The following is a 19203-nucleotide window of genomic DNA, read 5'->3' as shown; positions in this document are numbered from 1 at the left end:
GAGGCTGTGTCTTTCTCAAATAGTAAAGAACTGTATAATATTATGACAAGGTGCCCACAAAACACTCATCTCCTCGAACTCTTTCTAGTACAATATTAACAGAGCATCTCCATGAGGAACAATGGAGTAAAAAAAAAACAAAAAAAACATAAGGAAAACAAAACATCATAATTAACATATCCCCTTATTGTGGGCTGATCTGCTGAGATGGGCCCTTGTTAAAGCCCTTGGTGTTATTTTGTACAATATATATGCAAATGTTAGTCTGAAATTTCATTTAGATTTGCCCTGTTTGTTCTGTTTTAGTTGTTGTTGTTGTTTGTTGTTTTTATCATTACAATCGTGGCTAAAGAGAAATCTATGTTATTAATGACTTAATAATATCATATATTTAGAAATATTAGTGCTGTCAAAGTTAACGCGTTAATTTTGGTGATTAATTTTAAACATTTAACGCATTTACGCAATTAAAGTCATTTTGTTTACTTTCGGTGGCGGCTGACCCATAACCTTTGGTGACGTGTGCAGGCAAACCAGGCAAACTGATGTACGTACCAGCTGTAGTGCTGTTATTCATCACTTCGGCGACCAGGAGCAGCGGGTCATATCAGAGACAACAGCCCGGTCCCCTGAGGTGATTGGCCAGTTAACCTGCGTCGTCATCCCGGCGTCAGAAAGAGAGCCGATTAACTTACCCGCAGGTCTTAGAGGTTTACCGCCGGCTGGTTTAATTCTTTTTCAGATGTAAATATTGGTCTCATGTTGTTGAATGTTTGTTTAGTTGTTGATTAGTTTGTTTGAATGGGTTAGGGTTAGACTCAATCACCAAACAAACGATTTAAAGACAAAGACTGAGCTGTATCTACTTTAGACATTGTGTCTTTCTTTCAGTTATGGTCCTGGCTTTTGCCTTTATTTCAGCTGTAGTGAGAGAGAGGGAGAGAGAGAGGGGGGGGGAGTGATAGAGAGACTGAAAAATTGGAGAGAAGATGCCACACAGCAAATGGGTAAAGGCCAGACTTGAACATGGGCTGCTGCAGCAAAGATTAGAACCTGAGCTTGGCCTCTATCAGGTGAGCTACCAGAGCACAAGCTCAGTGGCAGATACTGTACATTTCCTTTTCAGTCTCTCATGCAGAGTGCAGCCTTTGTCTGGGGTTGAATACAGTTTAACTTGTATTGACTGCAACTCCAGAATGTAACAGATTTTTATTTGAGGCAGATATTCACATGTAACTCGCTCGATTTGATATGAAGGGTTGGTCTTATTTTTAGTTATTCCTCTGCCTCCTTCAGTAATAGTGACACATATAATGAAAGTAGTTTACAGTATACCCAGTAGAGCAACAGAAATTCACGGACTGATCCATGTCACACAACCACGCAATGTCAGTTTATTATGGCCCTGCTGATGATTGACCGGGATGTTGCAGGGTCATGATTTGCAAGACTACGGCTTGATATTCTACATTATCATCATCATGATTACTTTTATTATCATATCAGCTTAGTAAATTAACTTTCTATCAGTCATGTGTATGTTTGAATTCCCATTTTATTAGGGTTTAACCCTGAGGGAGTAGAACCCTATTGAAATTGTGCCGGTTTATTATTTTTGGTTGTCTGCCGCTTGAGCTCAAATTCCCTTGAGCTGGAATGAGCCAGAAACATGAAAATTGGCCCAGTGATTGGAAATTATGTGCATCAACTTCCCATAAAATATGAGCCCAGTCAGCCAGGTGGTGGCGCTGTAACTAATTAAGGTTTGAAAAAGTTCTTTTCAGAGGGTAACGCCTCTCACTACGTGAGTCTGATTGACTTGTAATTTGACACTCAAGTCCAGCTCAATGTGCTCTACAAACTAGCCAACTGGACCATAAAAGTCCGCCTATAAGATTTTTTGCAAATTTGCAGAATGCAAAAAACAAATGATTGACTCTATCAGCACCAACTTTGGTATACTGCTTCGGGGGGACAAAAATACAACTTTCTATTATAAATGAGCCAGATCGGTCAAAAAACATGGCCGCCACAATATCTTCGCAATGGGCGGAGCTTTGAAATGATTGGCCATAACTCCTACACCCTTTGCCCTATCATCACAAAACTTGGTGGGTAGGTTCAAAATGGGAGTGGGAATTTGCCTACTACAGCATCTTGAGCTCAACCAATAGGGGGCGCTATAAATGCCACACATGCGTATCTCAAAGACCATTGGGCGGAATTTCACCAAATTTGTTGTGCATGCTCCAGGGGGAGTATGTACTAATATCTAATGAATACAACTTCGGAAATATTTATGCTATAGTTGTGCCAGAGCACAACATAACTCTACCAACACCAAACTTGGTATATGGCATTGGAGGACCAAGACAGTCATCATTATTATAAATGAGCAAGATAGGTCGAAAAACATGGCCGCCGTCAAATATATATCCTTGCAAAGGGTTGGGCGTAGCAAAATCAAATCATTAACTGTTTTTCCGATTGTCATGTTGACTGGCTTGTAATGGGTGTGTTTTGCATGGCGCTTTCGGAGACACAGCGGGTGATGTCGTCGGCTGCAGCGGGTGAGGGTCAGGGTCGCTGATTTGGGTGGAAAAGGTTAGAACCTGCGGACTGCCGCTTGCGGCTATATTTTTGAAATTATTTTCCTTGTGCCCTATTACCCTTGCCTAAATACTTGCCTTGCACCGAACCACTCACATTGTCCATGCGCACCATCTACTCAGGCCCCGTCCAGACGAATACTCGGATTCACCGAATCCGATCTTTTTCTTAATCGTTTTGAAAAAAATCTCCGTAAACACGGCATCGTTTTCAGAAATACCTGCGTCTACATGGATCCAGTGAAAACGACCCAAAACGCTGTAGTACATGCTCCAGGCGTGTGTGGAGCGGGTGGAGCATGTGGCGCTGTAGCGCTGCCACACACAAACACAGAGAAGAAGACGGGAGGTCCCAGCTGTAATTCAATAGAAGAAGAAGTCCCCCACTGTCTTCAAACCATAGACTGTAAAAAAAAGCTTCAAACTCAAACATGGATTAAATGTTGACAGGGAGTCGTGTCAGAGTAAATATGACGATCAGTGATGATTAAACAGGCGCGATTCAGCTGCAGCGTCTGAGCGACCCGACGGCCGTTGTTGTTACGTCCATATAGGCTGTTGTGCAGCTGCTGCAGCAGTGTGTGTGTGTGTCTCAGGCATAGACAGGTTACAGGTAGAGCGGCGGGGGGCATGACATCATCGTTTCAGAAAAGACCCGTATTGGCCGTCCAGACGAAAACGCTGGGGCGGCGTTTTCAAATTTTCCCACTCTGGGACCCGTTTTCAAAAAATACCGTTTTCACCCCCCGAAAACGCCGTATTCGTGTGGACGCGAGCCCGATCCGATAAAGTATTTATCCGGATTCGAAAAAAACAGATTCGTCTGGACGGGGCCTCAGTTTGCTGCTCCTTGTTTGTTGCTGATGAGGCCAACAGTGCTCAGGTCATTGAACGACATGAACCAAGACTGAAAACTAACAATGATATTGAGATGATCAACTGAAATAATGGTAGCACAATTCCTCTCCGAAATTCCCCCAGTTTACACTGATATAGTAAAATTGTCTGTAATAGTAAAATATCTTTTTTTTTTAACTGTCAAATTTTTCCCCATTGTGATAATTATAGTGTCGAGAGTGGTTGCAGTGATCATAACATTTACGAGCAATGTTCCTTTCCAGTGTTTCCTCTTTTTTTCCAGTTTCAGCCTCCAGTCAAAAAAAGTTTATTAAGCTTCAAGTATCACTATAAACAGAGAGATCCCGAGCTGCTTTTCAAGTGGCAATACAGTCATGCAAATTTCACATTACACTTATTAAGTCATCAAATCAATCAGTCACATTTATTTCAAATAGATATTGTAGTTACAGAGAATTGTTTCTGCAGAGTGCAGAGGGACAGAGCAGTGTGAAATGCTTTGTTGTCAGTTTCGCTATTAGTCTGTCAGAGACCTAAAAAAAGACCGGGCTCTTCAGTCACACTGTGACAGATCAAATAGTGATAAGTCATACCCACACCAGTTACCATTACTATTTCCTCTGACGCTTAATGAAACTTAAGATTTTTGTGTGGAAACTGGGTCATTACAGGGAAGCAGAGGCCAGAGCAGCTGCTGCACTGATGGAAGAGGTGGTATATTTCACAGCTGCCACTGCTGACAACTACCTGCTCAGTTCCCTTACCAGTAAAAACACATGCATGTTAAAGAAGTTCATATGTTGCAGCTTTCCCCTTAGTTACATTGTGATTGATGTCTCCTGTGTTGTGTTTATCAAGAAACTTTTTTTCTCTGTTGTGTCTTTTCTTTTACTGAAGTTAGCGTGCTAATCAACTAGCCTTCACTCATCTCGTCATTACAGACTCACTGCAGCCTCCAATCTACATTCTGAGTGTATTATGACCTCTTGTATTGTGAATGTGACAATTGACCTATGGCTAAGCCACGCCCCCAAATACGATGAGCCAATCACAGTGCGCATAGCTAGCCCATACACTCGGATAGGGATGTAAACAATTAATCGACTATCGATTAATTGTCGATAAGAATTTAATCGTTTAAATTAAATTACTTGCAATTAATCGTTCCTTTTCAATGGGAGTTTTACTGTGAACTGTAAACAAGCAAAGCCGACATAATGTAGCGGATCTCTGTGTAAACGTGTGCAGCGCTGCGCACTGCAGCACACAAGGGAGAGAGGGAGAGGAGGTGACAAGAGACAACAACAGCTGAGTCCCGTAGCTATACGGGACTCAGGCTGTACCATCGCTAACACACAGACGACCAGTGAGTAACGAGTCAAAAAGCCGCCGACACGGAGCTGCCTGAGGAGTTGTAATGCAGCCTGAACGCAGCTCAAACGGACTCCACTCCCTCCTGCGCCGAAATGTCACCTTAAGTCACATAAACCAGTACGGGTGTGTGGACACAACCACCTACTGTATATTGTTGTCAGCACCACATCACTGCTGGTGTTTAAAAGGCTCCGTTCTTTCTGCAGTCAGGTTAAAGCGCACATCCGCCGTGTTGGTAAACAAATAATCCCTCTGTATCAACGGAGGCAACGTGCTTGGTCACGCTTGGGTTGGAGGTGGTGTGAGTGCGGGCCAGAGGGGCCAGCGGGGACAGGGGAGGGGGCATTAGAGCTTCAGCACGGTATAGAACAACTGGCCCTAGTGTGAGTGCGCCCTTATTTGTGGCTGCTGCCAGCACCACACGGGCTTTGCCTTTCAGTAATCAAGCGCTGTTTTCGTCAAAGTTAAAAACAATAACAGCAACAGCTGTCAGCAGCTGAGATCGCTGTGCCTTCACCATAGAAACGCAAGACGCATTACGGCTCATTCGCAAAATACCTTTCAATGGAAACACCCGCAAATGGCAATTGCACTTTTTCGAAGTTTCAGAAATATCGCTTTTATTTTGCGAAAATCTGTAATGGAAACGCAGCTCTCTCATCTCATTATGAAAGGACTTCAACCTCAGAGCTCTCTGTCTTCAGACTGTCCTGAGTTCAACAAATCAGTTTATGCTACTGTGATTTAAGTAGCCTAGTTAAATACAGTAATCATAGTGTAGTGGCAGGAAAGACCATTTAATCTGTAGATATTGTGTTGGCCAAGAACAAGTTCAACTTAAAGTCAGAGGAAAAATGTTTAGGGTGTTTTTACTGTTCCTAAATGTAAAAATGGGTCACATAATTTGATCCTCAACATTATTTAAAGGTTAAATAACGTGTTACTTAAACATTTTCATCGTGCTGTGCTCTTAAAATAAACTAACAAATACTAGTGTAAGTCCATAAGGAATGTTGAGCTTAAATTGTCCCCTTAAATTTAGGTTCTCAGGAAAATCGCCGCTCATCAATTAATCGATCATCGATCGATAAGGTCTATCAACTATCGATTAATGAATTACTTGATAATTTGCATCCCTACACTCGGACATTCTCTGCTTCCACGTCCATTGAAATGCATTGCAGTTAGTCAGTTTTCATCCGTTTTTATATGTTTTTTCTTGACATTTTAAGTTTAAAATGGTCAAACGGTGTGCATGGGGTACATGCAACTCCGACACTAGGTATCCCCAGAGGCTGGGCAACGGGGTGGATTTTTTTTACCTTTTCCCAAGCCACATCTCAACCGAGAGAAGTGTCTGCTCTGGATAAAGTTATGCAGTAGACCTGCAACACCAACTATACGTTTAGTTGGTGTTGGTGTTAACAAGGATGTCTACATCTGGTTAGTGTTGGTGTTAACAAGGATGTCTACATCTGGTTGGTGTTGGTGTTAACAAGGATGTCTACATCTGTTCTAAGTTAAGTCAACAACGTATTTGAGGCAACATATTGTCAGAGATGTTTGGATGTTAGCCAGTATCACAACTAAGCATAAAGTCCGCTAGCTTAATGCTAACGTATAATGTAAAACTCCATAGACAGGCTAGCAGAAATTAGCCCTTCGCTATCTGCGTTTCGCCGCAACCGACAGCCATAGCAGTAAAGCTAAGTTACGTTTTGGTGACTTCGAGATGATAGTTAATCTTTCTGTCTCCAAAAATCATCAATTGCCTCCTGTGAAATGTCTCCTACTGTGACAGCTGCCATAGTGCTTGTCACCGAACCATAGCGCCTGCCCCCTCCACTCACGGGGCGGGGCTTAGCCATAGGTCAATTGCCGAAGGTTTTGTCCAGTGATGATCACCACCACCTGCTACTAGCAAGAAACCATGTACTACATTCAATAGCTGCTTTAAACAGATCAGTTAAAGGTAGAATCAGTATGTTTTTTGTTGCAGCTTGTAAACACATCAAACATCAAATCTGGCTTCTCCTCTCAGGCTCAACTGTGCACACCCGCTGTCCCTGACAGCAATTGTCAACTGCTGTTCACATGAAACCCTTCTCCACTTCGGCCTTCAGAGTTCGTTTGAATATTTGCTCCTACCACCGAGATGTGGACCCGCAGGCAGCTCCATCCGGGCCCACACTCTCAGCTTCCGTGCTCACCACGGCGGCCCTTCTACTCATTGTGTCATAGCCCTCAAGGTTCCCGTTGCCAGTGACGGCTGGGTATGGGCCCGACGCTTCAGGGCCTCACTTAGGTTATACTCTTTTTCTTTACTACTAAGTGTGTATCCGCCATTTCTCGGATTGACAGCGTCCAGTCGCTATGTTTTATACAAGCCCACAATGCTGCACACTCAACTTCACCTGTGCTCTGTCATTGGCTGGGGAAAACACACCCGCCCACAACTACCCGCCCAGACAAGTTCCAACATCAAAACATGGAAAGAGGGGGGCTCTGCAACCCCAGTCACCACCACACATGAGTAGAAGCCCATAGGTGATGATTAAGCAGGATTTCCTTTAATAAGTCTATATTCTATTTTTTAGGAAAATCCTACAGACTCTACCTTTAACATTTTAGGAACTTTTTCATTGGTGAAGTTAAATAATACCACAAAAGCAGTGTCATTTAGTTTATGGCATGGACAACACAAACTATAAAGAAAAACATCTCCAGTTGAATGAATAGAAAAACATTGCAGAAGATTTTTTTTTTTTCATCACTTAATGTTGTGTGATGACAAAACTGATGATTTCAATGACAAACAATGATGCAGTGTTATAGATAAGACATAAAGCCAGTCTTTGTGTGGATGTCTTACCTTGCAGCAGGGATGTTGCTGTCGTCACAGTCTCTGGGACACCATCCTTGCTGTAAATGGACTGGAGGAACTCTGGGACACAGTCATTTTCATCCACAATAACAACTCGTACCTGAGAGGTAATTGAGAAAGAGAGAGGAGAAAAATTGAAAGATGGAAAAACACATGGGGGAAGTGGGGTTAAAAGGGGGAGTTGACATGGAGTGACTATTCCGCCAGTGTAAAATTCAGATCATCATTCTAATATGTTCCTGTTTTAAAAGGTGCATCGTAAATAGGCTATGTGAATTTGTAAACAGACGTGTTGATTTTTTTAATGAGAAAAGATTGAGAAAAATAAAACTGACTGCAGTGGTTTTGCATTGCTGATCATGTGTTCCAGTGATGCTGTTCTTTTATGTACATGTGCTAAAACTGTCCAGGCAAGCACAAGAGGAAATTCTGAAGATTAAAAGTCACACTGGTTTGGTGTTATGAAAAAAAATCAAATCTGGGATTACTACTTCAGGCACCATCCAGAATTGGTTTTCTTTGGGTCCGGAGTCTTTTTCATCTGCTAGTAACCCAAATTAACCCTATCCCCTATAAAAGGAAGCCTCATCTAAGACTACTCCAAAGGCATGCCCTGACCCTGTTCCTTTTGGTTTATTTACCCCTCCTCCATGAGGGAGCTGCTGCAGAGTCGGCACTCTAGTCCCTACAGTGGGTCAGCAGAGAATGCATTCTTGTGCAGTTCTCAGAAGCCCTAAGCTAACAAATGAGTGTGGATCAGTGTGCAAAGATGAATTTGTATGGTGTGAGCATGTAGGTGCGTACGAGCGTGAGACACTGTAATGCCGTTCGGTTCATTAGGGACATGAAGGCAAACACAGCAGCATCTACCAGATGTTGACTGCCTGATTGCAGCATTCAAGAGGAATAAATACAGACACGGGCAGACAGCCGAGCCCATCTGACCCCACACCCATGTGTTCAATTCCAAATAAACAGTGGTATATACACAAACACTACAGATCGCTCTCTGATACACGCACACACACATAGTGAGTGATGTGTAAATACCACTGGTATTAAGTCCTGCTAGGTAAGATGAAATTCTGTAATATCAGTTAATCCTTCAGCAAAGATCAGCTTCGAAGCAATGGACAACAAAATAAAATCTGACCATGTCCACTCCCTGAGGTGATTTGTGTGTGCTTGCCTGTGACTGTCAATCTTTATTTGCTTGTGTGTGTGAGAGTGAGCTTATGTGCCAGTCCGACAGGGAATGTTGAGGGTTCTGTTAGATATATGAACTTACAGTGAGTGTGTGTGTGTGTGTGTAGGCTGAGGAAAAGCAAGATTGAATGAGAAGAGAAGGGAAGTCAGCCGTAATAAAGCAAGATGAGCTTAAACACACGCACGCTGACATGTGTGCGCACACACACACACTTGGGGCAGCTGCAGGCAGGTCTCAGGCTGGTTAGGTAACTAATGGTGCCGATGAGCTATCACTCCTGGAGGGAGAAACTTGGAAACTACCTGCAAATTAAAGTCATGCTCAGTGGCTCTGGTCCACACAAATACACCACCTCTCCTCGCTGGTTTGACAGAGACAGAGTTTTGAAAAGCAGAATAACATCAAAAGCAAAAAAATTAAAGGGGGGCGACAGCTACGCAAATTGAAAGTAGGGGAATTTTTCCCCAATGCTAATGCTATGCACAACTTTAATAAGAGAAAGAAAGAAAAACTAAAAATAGAGCCCCTTAAATCATGAGGTGCTGGCTTACCGGATAAATACAGGCTGTTTAGAAAAGGGATTCTGAAACAAATTTCTGACAGAAAATTCTCTGATAAACAGCTGCTTTTCTCTGGGTAGAATAAGTAGTTCAGCTGTCAGTTGCTATTACTGCATGTCAAGCAAGTGTCTATAACCTCTGATATAAAATATGAGTTATGAAGGCAAAATGCCAGACGAAAAAGTACGTTTTGGCACGGTCACAGTCACGGACTGCAAATAAAGACTTACGTAATGTAGCATCCATGATGTCAACCATGGGTTTCTAAAGAGCTCAGTGTGTGCTGCTTCACCGTCACCATCTTGCCAGTGCATGACTCCTCCTCACTCATGGCTAATCCAGGCTGATAGCGAAAGAGGAGGGACATATGAGGAGCAAAAAATCGCCCCAGTTGTCATTAGGGAGGAAAGTTGCTATAGACACTAAAACTGTATTTTGTACTTAGGTGTAAACATGTTTTATTTTTGCTCGAAAGTTGGATATTTTAGCACAGGAGTATTGACCGACTGACTCACTTTGGAAAAGCCTCAAGTGGTGATTCATGGAACTGTAGTTTTTCTTTCTTCCTGTATCTCTTTGTGAGTTTAACAGCCCAAGTGTTATCAATCCCTAAGTACCAGAGAGGTAGCATTAGTGAAGTAAATGTCTATAGGAGGGGTTAGGTTCCATAGTTTATATAGTAGCATCACAGTGTTTAGCTAACATGAGCCTTTGCCCCTTTTATAACTTCCCCAAAAAGGTCATATGAAAGGCAAAAGAAATAAGACCTTGTAGGAATTTTAACTAGAGGATTATATTTACATTCATATGTGCTTCTGCATACAAGTACTGCACATGTAATTACCAGCCACTAATTAGGCAAGTAGAGGTGAGGACATGGCAAGGACAGCCAAGGCAGAGGCAGAGCTGACAAGTTAGTCTGTTGAATAAGAATGGAGCAGTAGGAAAAAAAAAGACTTTGAAAAAAGAAACGTGTTAAGTATCACTGTTGTTTGTTAATAACCAACTCATTGGTCTGCTGGTCTACTAGATGATGAGCCCAACTATCATCTTTAAGCCGAGCTGGGAAAACGTGCTGCATAAAAATGTTATGAATTTTATTTGTCAATCTGTGTTTGTGGTATGGCGTCACATCCAGACCTTCCATAAGGGATTGACAACGCAAGCGTGCATTTATCCAGAGGAAAAGTGCTGTGAAGTCCACTCTTGCAGTTCAGTGCATGCAGTTTTCTTTTATTGAACTCTGAGATTGTGATGGATAAGCCCACTGCTTTGCTGCCTCTGAAATCTTCTGTCCTTATGTCAATAATCTCGTATAGTATGTTTCAATAGTTAATAAATGACTTTCAGTGATACCAGCATCCATGCTTTAACAACCACACCTACAGTAGTCTGCAGTATGTTTACCTTGATTTCACACTCAAAAATAGCTGTTTCCAGTTGGAAGACGACACTGTTCACTAAAGAAATATATATATTTTCATTAAATGACAACAAATGATGCAATTTTAATCAATTTTTCCTTTCTGATTGTGTGACAGATTTTGATTCATGTGATTTTAATCATTTCATATATTCCGGATAAAACCCCATCGGCCCAGAGGATATTATAGGCTATCACATAACATGGAGCATTGGAGCCAAGGCACTTTGAAAAGATACTATGCATATTACTTTCAGTAACACAGTGGGGATGTAAATGTGAATGAATATTTTAACAGATTAATGTGTGTAGTTGAATGTGGATCATGCCTTACCACATACCATACACTATATAAATAAACCACTTAAGCTTTGTTGCAGCCGTTCAACCCTCCATTATCCCCTCAACTGTTCCAGTGTGATGCAATGAGTGATACTGTAATTCTGTTCAGGAGGCAGCAAGTGTCAGTGCATTAAGGCACATAGCATCTGTAAAAGGCTTACTCTGTCAACAAGATTAGCCTACACAAAGCCATTTCCCTCTGTTCATACAGAGCAAAGAAACACTACTGGCCAGTAAGCCACTGATAAAGATCACTTACAGCATTGTCACATAACAATGACAGATACAATTGATAGTATTACTAACAGGGCTTACAAGAGCACCGGAAAGTGACTTAAAAATTGATTTTACTCAACTGCAGGTAAAATGTGCCCAAGCACACAGTCTTAGTTAAACATTACAATTCTAAATGGGGGGGGAGTGGTCAAAAATTATCGAAAAACAGAACAACAACATCTCTTGCATCACAAAATCATCCATAATCTCCTCTAATTCCATTTTCTCTACTCATTATCAATGCAAAGTGATGAATAGTTAAGAAAAGTTGGTTTAAGGTTATGGTTCACTTAACTTAATGTGCATATTGAAAACAGCCCATCCACTGCTTTACACCAGTCCTACAAGACATATGTTTTACCATGCAGCTACTATACTACCACAGATTGTACAGCACAGTCAGCTAATGGTGAACTTTCTCTCTGTCTCTCTCCAGCTTCCTGGTCACACCTGCTGTGTCTTTCCAGAAGAAAACAATCAGCTACAGCCTCCTCATCAATCCCAGCAGTCTCTTCTCCATCTCAGCAGAGACTGGTGAAATCAGCCTGACCCGTCCTATTGACTACGAGAGCGACCAGCATTGTTACTTGCTGCTGGTGCGAGCCAGCGAGGGTCTGGACAGCATGAGCAGCTTTGAATGAGATAAATAGCTATTTGTCCAGCAAATATATTAGCCTTAGGTGTGCCTTAAGCAAGTCACCCATGGGCCCAACTGTAATGTCAAGCTGAAGGGAGCATTGGTTTGCTGCAGTTATTTAACCTATACACCCATGTCTCCACACTTGCCTCACCCATTGGTTTATTTCTGGATTAGCCAGGGGAGGTGGAGTCCAGAACTGCCAAGATGGCAAAAGGAGAGCTGCCCGCTCCGAGCTTCAAAGCTACTCCTCAGAAACATACATGTTGGCTGACGTCATGGGTGCTACTTCCATCTTTATGTAAAATTGTATGGTTACATGGAAACTTACTCTGACTTTGCAGAGCAAGCAGATGTGCTGAGGAGCCTGATTGGCTCAGGGCTTGTGGGAAGACAAGGACACATACCAATTTGCTGCCATTTTTTTCCTTTCTTTCATTCTTTCCATCTGTCCTTCTCCTCTCATCACTGCATCTTGCCTTCCTCATTTCAGTCCCCAAGATTTTCTTTTCTCCCCCTTTGTCTCCAAACAAGCTCTTGGTGCTCTGCAGTCCACAGAGGCCCACAGCAGAGCAGTTGAGGACAGATCGGTTCAGCGGGACATGTTTTAGCCTGAGGCCAGAGTAATGATGGAAACCAGACCAGATGCTTCGATGCCAGCAGCAGTCAGCCGCTGTTCTCTCTCACCTCCTGACAACATGAGGAAGTCACTGGGAATCCCAGAGCAGTCATTCCACACAGAGACGTCTATTTGGGTTTGACTGAAGACAATGTTCATGCTAAAATGGATATACAGTTGTTCTTTAGGTTGAGAATTTTATGGCTCACTTACAATCAATTCAGAATGAGGGCATCCGATAACAACTCGACACAAAAACAGGGCGGTCAGGAGGTCCAAAACCAGCCGATCATTTTAACTGCAGCATTCACAACCATTACTCTATCCAGTACGGCAACAGTAAGTCAATAAAATTAAATCTAGCGGCATCTCAGCAGCCTCAGTGCACATTCACCTCAAGGATATCTCAGAGTCTTTATGATCATCTGTGGTTATTTTATTATCTGCACATAATCAACATTGTGCACCACAGTTCAACAGCTTTCCTCCAGCCAACTTTCCCAGTGTTCGCTCAGTGACACTGCTTCAAGAGTAGACAACAGCATGAAGTATATGACACGTTAAGATGAAGACCTGTCAGCTATTGTTTTGTTTGTAGTGTGGTGTACGACAGTGAGACAACCTTGTTTTGTGAAAAACCTTGTTTCGAAAACTATCCAGTCATTAAATGTGTCAATGGGAACGTGACTTGGAATTCACACTGTTCGTGCTTGCACTAACCTCTGCCGCGCTGCTCATGCTGTCCAGACCCTCGCTGGCTCGCACCAGCAGCAAGTAACGATGCTGGTCGCTCTCGTAGTCAATCGGACGGGTCAGGCTGATTTCACCAGTCTCTGCTGAGATGGAGAAGAGACTGCTGGGATTGATGAGGAGGCTGTAGCTGATTGTTTTCTTCTGGAAGGACACAGCAGGCGTGACCAGGAAGCTGGAGAGAGACAGAGAGAAAGTTCACCATTAGCTGACTGTGCTGTACAGTCTGTGTAAAACAGATGTCTTGTATGACGGATTCTGTGCAGTGGATGGGCCGTTTTTACTATACAAATGAAGTTAAATTAACCATAACCTGAAACTTTTCATCACCGGACCTGAAGAACATGTCAGGAACACGGGCAATTATATGTTTAATGACATTTGAATGAGATAAAAGGGCTTTGATGATAACTGCACTAAGCAAATGTTGTTAAATAGTACAGAATGTGTTAACACTGTACAACACTGTTTTAAACAGACAATAAATAACAAAGCAGAAAAACACCATTATTATAGTGTCTGCTTCAGATATTCTGTATTCAGAAACATGTGCTGCATTATGCTTGCATGAACAATAGCAGTGCCTGCCATATTGCAAACAAGCTGTTGCATCTTCCTCAGAGTTGGCCCACCAGTGGGTTTCAATATGACCACCTATGGCTGACAAAGGCTACAGGTTAAAGCTGGAAACACATTGGACATTTGGCGTGAGTACGGAATATCTTTCTTTTTCATTCTGGCGGGTTAACAGGTTAGAGCGGACCCTAGCAGCCCGCGTGACTGCATCTCACCTACTTTCTCATGTGCCATGCGTGTGTTGTTGATGTCATTTTCATCATAGCAGCAACATTATATTAAAATGAAATAATTATATAAATATATTTTTGAACCACTGTGGCATGTGGAGACAGGAGCAAAATCTACTGACATTTTCTGTCAAAAATAAATAAGAAATTAATTTATAATGACAAGAAATCCAACATTGCAGTAGTCTGCAAACTCCATGGAGAGAGATAGAGTCTCTGCCCAGAGGCACCCGGTGTGAACACACATAGCTGCCTCAATGCAGCAGATCGGCAACGTCTGCCAAGACGCCAACTAAACAAAATCATGCAGAGGAAACCAGAGTTGACTAAAAAGAAGGACAAAGATGAAGAGCAAAGTGTACTCCAGTATGTGCCGAACAGACATTAGTATGTGCCGAACAGACATTAGACAAATAAATGATTTTTGACTTTGACTTTTTGAGTAGGTTAGAATGTAAAGATTACTTTTATATAAGCTTTGGTAAGAATAACTCTGTGCTTCATGGATTGAAGTAAAGAAGGACAGACTGAAGTGTACTGTATATTGTATGTGTCTATACAGCTGTATGGTTCATCATCATTCACAGAGGTCATTCAAAGAACTAAACAGAAAAAAACAAACATACAAAACAGAAGTTGAAGGCCTATAGGAAAACATGCAGAGTGTGAAAACACAGAGGATGTGTTATGTATGGAGTGGAGCAAAAAGAACTCAGCCGACTGGAGGTGGGAAGAGTGTGCAAGGTCTTATTCAAAATGATCAGACTCATTGCAGCTCACTCTGATCTACTTTTTGTATTACATTAGAAAATACTTCACTCACTAAACAATAAAAAATAAAATAAGATAAAATTTCAGTAACTTCTTTCTTCAACTTTTGAAGACTCTAAGGGAAAAAGTGATAATATGACTGAAAGATAGACCTTAGTGGAGCAGCCTAAAGTGGAGTAGTGTGGAATAAGAAAAGTGACAGAAAAATGATGGATCTAAGAACAAAGTAAAGAGTAGAGAAACGGAGGGCACAATAAAGTCAAACACAATTCTGTCCAGTGTCCAGTAGGGTATCACTGAGTACACTAAGGGTGTACCGGTGGGGGCCTTACAGCCATAAAATGCTGAGCTGCGTCGCTATTATTTATTGGATGTGCTATCCAACTCTTACACAATTTCCATGATGAAATGAGTGTAAACAACAGACTGGAATATCCACTTTACTGGTTTGCCAAATGTGTCAGTCACACTGTAGAACCTGGAGGGGGTTAATGAGACCAATTCAAGGACACTCGTCATCATAACTGCCCCACTGTACTCATATCTCAGTGTGTTTGTGCGAGCAGGCCTACGCAGTATAATGTATGAAGCCATGCAGGCGTGTGACATGAATCTTTAAACACATATCACACTGATGTACAATGATCTCATATGAAGAGTGCAGAGACTGTTCATTACACCCACCGCTGCATCCCTGATTCAACCTTTACAATGAAACACTATGTAAGTGTGTGCATAACTCAATGTTTCGCAGCAGTGCGCTTACTAGTCTGCTATATATAATAATGCACAAAACTAAATGTACCGTGTTGATAGTTCCTTAAAACCCACTGAGTTTCGCATTCAAACATGAAGAAGTGTAAACTGGAGAGAAGATAGGAAACCCTATGTGTGCAGTGTGCACAAATGTATATGGTGACTTCAGCTTTTTTTTTTTTTTTTTTAAATATAAGCTGTAAGTGAATGAATATCACGTCAGAAAGACAATGCCTGAGAGAAAGATGTGTGTGTGTGTGCGTGTATAAACCACTTCTAGTGGGAAAATTTGAGTACAACAAATTCCTTCTGCATTTGGACCAGGATTTATTTTTCTGTTCATTTGTGTGAACTCACGGCTGTCCTTCAGGGGTGTTTTCAGGTATGGCAATGGTGAAGGAAGCATTTGTGAACTGCGGCGGTCTGGCTCCGGCCACCACGGAGACCACAGCGGGTGCGCTGCGGCTGCCCAGCCGGTCAGCGGCCACCACTGTCAGCAGGTATTCCCGATCACGCTGCAGGGGGAGGCCTGTGGTTCGGACCTGGCCGCTCTTCCTGTCTACTTCAAAACGACCATCGCCACCTGCAGATAAAAGCAGTGTGTTAGCTGATTGGAGTTTGATGAATCAGTTTCTTTTCTTTTTCCTTTCATTGCTGGAAAAACATGTTAAAAATAGAGAGACATAGAAGACATTGTGACTGGGAAACAGGGAACAGACAGACAGTTGACAACATACAGTAACAAACAACACGGTGTATATAAAGCAAGACGGGGGGTGTAATTGAATTGTTAAGGGTAGAGTGTGTACACACGTACTGTATATTGAATATACTAATAAGTAGAATAAGAAAATGTAATAAAGTTCGGTAATAAAATTGCAAAATATTATCTTTTCAGCCAGTAATATACTGATAATAGCAATAATGAGAATAACTACAATATGTATCATAGTAATGAGCAGATACAGTAAACTAAAAATGCAGACGATTATATCATGATGCACAAGTTTATCTGTGTTGATCTTTAACTCCTTCGTCCAGACTTCTTTCTGTGTTCACATTGAGAAGTACTTTCAACCTACAGTAAAAGCAAAGAGTAGCAGGCTACATAACAAGTGCTGGACGCCTAACAACCTCTCTCATTTACAGCTCAGAGTCAACCGGTGCAAAGGACTACAAGGTAAGATGGGGGAGGTGTAAATTCTGCTGTCTCCAGGAGCTGTCAAAAATACTGTAAATGTGTGTTGAGCATGTGCCAGTGAAGTGATAAATATGGCTGGACAGTCAGTTTTACAAGTCAGTGAGATGTGAACTGCAAAAAGCAAAGTGACTGGAAGGTGGATTTTAAAATTCATGGCTTTCGATGTAAAAAACATATAGTTTAATAAGATTTTATACCAACTATACTGCATTCACAAAGGTTAGCTCCATATCAAATATCACACAAGATTGCATCCATGAAATAAATAAGCCAAATGCTCCAACAGCACGATGAGAGGTGTGATTAAACCTTTAATGGGTAAAAAAAAATCAATACACAGCAATGAAAAGTTTGGTCTAGACACTAACATCAATGTTTATGTTTTGTTTTTTTCCTTCTAATATCTATTGTCAATTCATTGCCTGTCATCCCCATGAGAGAAACTGGAAGACCATCTCTTTAGAAGTTTAAATGGGCACAATAAAACAATAAACATGGAAGGCAATAAGAGAAGAAATTATTTCCCATATAGAGAAATTACTTACATTACTCCAGGAAATAACAATATGAACTACACTAGTCTCCGACACAGACTAAAATTTAAAGGAGCAACAGATTTAGACTTGATTCTATGTCATGGGAAACATTAGAAAAAAAGTGTTGACCATTATACAGTCTGTCTGTTTCCTCTGTGTCGTACTCCAGCAGCATGGTTGCCCAGGATGGTCAACATAGTGCAAAAGGCCCAACACGAATGCAAAAGCAACATCATGAATCTAAAAGCAGCAGCACAAATAAGGGGGCATTAACTTATGGTGGATGGGTGGACTGTTGGGCAATGAAATTTGACAGACAGTAGATTCAAAAGATTATGATTAGAGTCTTTTTCCAACTCGATTTAATTGGATTCAGTTAGAGATATTTTACTTACAAAATCAATTTTTCTTGGATATAAATGAGATTCTCAGAAGGCTTTACATTGAACCTCTGACCTGGTGCATTCATAAAACCACTAATGTTTATCTTGCAAATGGACCCAAAGCAGTTACACTGATGCACACTGACTAGTCCAACAGTTTAGTCATGCTAAAGATAACAGATGTAAATGTGGGTTTTTTAATGAACCCCAGTGCAACAGCTACACTGTGTGTGAACAGGTAAACACATCACGTTTCTCTTAATGTTGCTTCTGTCCAGCTCTTCACTCTTTTCACAGTGTTTACATCTGAGATGCAGCTACCAGTCTGTCTTCAGACTTGCTGCTCACTTCACTGGACTTGCATTGTCTGAGTTTCTGTCTCCAACATGCAGAGGTGTGTAACCATGGTGACAACTTCATACTTGAGTCAAGCTAATTATGCAACATTGGAAACATCCATTCAGAGAAAAAGCTGAAGCAAAGGTAGAGGTCAGGAGAAGCAGACAGACAAGGCTGCCAAAACATAGCTCTTTCGTTTCCAGCAGCACAAACTGTGACTGACTGTCAAGTTTCAGTGTAACCACAACAGGTATCAAGAAAACTGTCAGAACAATGAGTGATGAAATAAACTTTTGTATTCATGTTGTGGTTTTCATATTTGTGTCATGGCCTCATTTGCTTTGGTGTTGTTGCTTTTGATTATAATGTGTTCACCTGTCTAGGCCACTGTAGTATCGTCACAAACCAAGAACAAACCTACAGTAGCAGGATTTTAACTGAGCCTTCTAACTCATTTTGAAATGAGAAACACATTAAGAGGATGTTCAGAGTTTTTCTATGCAAATCAGTTCAGTGTCTAACCTCAAAACAAGTGCACTGTGTAAAATCACACCCTTCATATCATCATAACTGAAGTGTCACGGCTTTAGGTAAAAATCTTTCTGGTTATAAGCAATATCCTATTAATGATCATATTCAGCATAATGCGTTTACATGCAGAGAAACCCGGTTATTAATATCCCTGTTTTCATGATAAATACCAGTATCCCAGTTTCTGATTATTATATATTTAGCAATGGAAGAAGAGAGCAACAACGTAGTATGTCCTAACCTCTGACCACTGTCACTGACACCGCGCAGGACGAGGGAGAGGTGGATGAAAATACGCAGCCGTGAATGGTGGTACAGGGTTGTGATGATGCAGTTAGTGG

General features: G+C 41.6%; 1 protein-coding gene across 1 annotated transcript in view; it reads right to left on the bottom strand.

The window, feature by feature from the left end:
* The window catches only part of LOC311006298 (neural-cadherin), a gene marked incomplete at its 5' end in the record, with an annotated part of 358210 nt that overhangs the window by 256327 nt on the left and 82680 nt on the right, over nucleotides 1–19203 (bottom strand). Inside the window, 3 exons of the mRNA XM_083999073.1 lie at nucleotides 7714–7825; nucleotides 13510–13714; nucleotides 16230–16455. Of these exons, the coding sequence (XP_083855199.1) occupies nucleotides 7714–7825; nucleotides 13510–13714; nucleotides 16230–16455 (543 nt within the window). The remainder of the gene's footprint in view (nucleotides 1–7713; nucleotides 7826–13509; nucleotides 13715–16229; nucleotides 16456–19203) is intronic.

The sequence above is a fragment of the Trachurus trachurus genome (assembly GCF_905171665.1).
Source record: "Trachurus trachurus genome assembly, chromosome: 3".
Lineage (NCBI taxonomy): Eukaryota > Metazoa > Chordata > Actinopteri > Carangiformes > Carangidae > Trachurus > Trachurus trachurus.
This window is presented reverse-complemented; position numbering and strand designations above follow the sequence as displayed.